This window comes from Cyprinus carpio, chromosome A8, assembly GCF_018340385.1.
Source record: "Cyprinus carpio isolate SPL01 chromosome A8, ASM1834038v1, whole genome shotgun sequence".
Classification (NCBI taxonomy): Eukaryota; Metazoa; Chordata; class Actinopteri; order Cypriniformes; family Cyprinidae; genus Cyprinus; species Cyprinus carpio.
Window position 1 is genome coordinate 12111800 of NC_056579.1, and position 2917 is coordinate 12114716.

At 34.4% G+C, this 2917-nt stretch overlaps 1 protein-coding gene across 1 annotated transcript; it reads right to left on the reverse strand.

The window, feature by feature from the left end:
* Nucleotides 1-2691, reverse strand: LOC109063778 (prokineticin-1-like). Its single transcript, XM_019080799.2, has 3 exons — nucleotides 2463-2691; nucleotides 1279-1404; nucleotides 1-442 (listed from the first exon to the last, which is right to left on the reverse strand). The coding sequence occupies exons 1-3, from the start codon at nucleotides 2532-2534 to the stop codon at nucleotides 323-325; spliced, it is 318 nt and encodes a 105-aa protein (XP_018936344.1). The 5' UTR covers nucleotides 2535-2691; the 3' UTR covers nucleotides 1-322.
* Between the last annotated feature and the right edge of the window lie 226 nt (nucleotides 2692-2917).

Sequence of the window (2917 nt, forward strand, 5' to 3'; positions counted from 1 at the left end):
TCCTAAGCACATTCCTTTCTAAATATCTGTTGCATGCATACTCACAGAAAGGTGATGACATTTATTTTGTTTTTACTATCAAGGATGCCAAGGTAAACCAGTGATTCTGAGGTAGACCTTGTGCCACGGTGGATAATGTATGTCTGCATTTCTGGGGAAGCTGAATAACAGCATTTTTGTAGTGCAAAGTGCATGAGAGTTAAAAAACGAAAATGACCAGAATGGTGCTGTGGCACTTGTTATTAATCTAGTTGTGCTGTCCTACTTTCCTTTTCAAGTATTTCCCAGCTTCACTCTTCTTTTTCTCCCACTCTTCCCAGTGTTAAAAGTCTATGTTTTTGAAGTCGCTGGTACAGCGATATCTGTTGTCACTGTACCTGGTGCACACCAGATGTGGCAGGCAGGGGCAAGTGTGATGTTGTCTCTTGCCAGGGAAAGGAACCTGCAGCAAGTCCAACAGACAACTTCATGATATTATTATTTCATATAATTACCATTTTTTTATCAGCACTGCATTGATTATAAAAAACATAAATTGCTACATTCAAAGACAACATTTTGTGTATATTTTTTAAGTCTGACTGCTGTAATGGTATCATTTTAATTAAATCTTTTCAGTGTTAGGTTAGCTGATCAAGATACACTACAAAACTCTATAGGCTTCAGTTTCTGTTTAAGGATATTGTCAGTGTTATTAGTCATCAGTGAGTCACAAAAACCCTCCAAATCCGTTTCTCTTCACCTCGTAACCTCAGCTGAATGGCAAAGCTTCTGTATCTCTGAATCAGTCTGAGACTGTCTGACAGAGTGATAAACAGCCCTGATCTGTGAGACATTCGATCGATATCATTTACACATATCAGCAGATCCTTTTAAAGCCTTTCTAAGTCCTCTCTGGCAATCACCTGTGTTTACTCCACGATCCGATCAGCTGTTTAAAAAGAGATTGTTTCCAAATGTGTTTCTTTTTACTTAAAGTGATTGTTCACCCAAAAATGAAAATTTACTCATAAGAGCATTTTTAAAAAAAAACATCAATGAAGATATTTTGAAGAATGTGGGGAACCAAACAGTTGTTGGTTCCCCTTGCCATTCTATTTTGGTATTTTTAATATTTTTGTGTATATTAATGTTGTTTGTTTTCTTTGTTTTTTTTCGTTTGGATTTTTAGTTTGTTTATGTGTTTTCTTAGTTCATGCAATCAAATCACTGATTTCATTTTCAAGAGGGGTTTCTCATGGCTGTGTGTGAGTGTTTGTGTGTATCTACTGTATATACCTTGTGGCTGTAAGGGTGGCATTCGTCTCCTTCCAGTCCCTGTGGTGTGCACATACGCAGGCCTCTGAGCCACAGACTCACAGCACAGCACAGACCCACACCACACTGCACATCTCTGTCACATGCCTGATACACAAACACAACACAACATCAGTCGCATACTGGATGCCATTCATTCCCAGTCCATATATATCTTACTCTGGCTTTGTTAAAAGTCTTTGTTAATTAGTAAGTTAATTTGTACAAAGAGAGAGGTTAATTTGTACAAATGGTATAGTATTTGCTAAATTAATGTATCCACATTATCATTATCCCATGACAAGAGTGAAAATGACTTTTATTAAACACCCTATCTGGATTTGATTTATAAATAAATTTAAATTATGCTCTCTGTTTTTTTTTTTATATATAATTTACCCCAGAACTATCAAAACCGGTGACAGTCAAACAAGCTCAGATAATCTACTTTGTTAGTTAGTCGCTAACCCATGTAAAAAAAAAAAAAAAAAAAAAAAAAAAAACTGTATATATATATATATATATATATATATATATATAGATATATATATATATATATATATATATATATATATATATATATATATATATATATATACATATAGTTATAATACTATTTGATATTCTACATACAATGAAAATGATAAATGATATCCAGTTAAATATGAGTTAAATGGAGGATGTTAATTGTGGATGTTAATGACGGGGTTGTGAGAGCAAAAAAAAAAAAAAAAAAAAAAAGTTTGGGGAAAAAAATTGTTATTTAGTGGATGAAATATCGGAAAAATATGTGGTAGAAATGCAAAAATGATTGGGCTTTATGTAGGAAAATGTGGAAAAATCTGATTATGACAAAAAATTGTAATAAAATTACATTTAATTTGACAACATATTACAAGCAAACATGCTTTTTAATCAATTAGCCTAAACAAGCAAAATGAAGGCAAATCATAAATGAACTGAATCATTTTGGAGATAAGGAAACCTCCCACTTACATTTTTGACCATTACTTATTAAAATCAACTATCAAGCCCAACTAAATATGATTTATTATTATGCATAATTACATAAATGGTCAATTGAATTAAAACATATTTAAATAATACAATTAAATGAAATAAAAATTAATAAAAGTAAATCCTACGAGATGATTTGTCAGACTTACCCCTGTGATGACGGCACATCTGCACCAGCTCAGGGACAGCAGAAGCACGGACAGAATCAACACCCTGCTCATAGCAGCGACGGGACACAAATTCAATAAACAGTAAGAGCTTGATCGTTCTTTTTTGTATCTTTCTAATTCTCCCTGTTAATCTCTGTTCTATCCTGTGGAGCTCCCAGAGGACTTTGTATGGCCCTGAGGTGATTTCACTTCTCTGCTGTTCGTCCTTTCTCAGAGTGTGGAGTCTTTGGTAACTTAGGTCTGTCTCTGTCTCTCTCTTACTTTCTCCACCACTATTTCTCTTTATCTCCCCTCGTCCATCTCTTCCCCCCACCCACATCTCTATAGGGACTTCTTCATCTCTATCTGTATGACGCTGGACCAGATGATGGACATTTCACTTCAAGCAAATCTTTCCTAATGACACCAGTTACAGTTTTTCACTGGATTTGTGT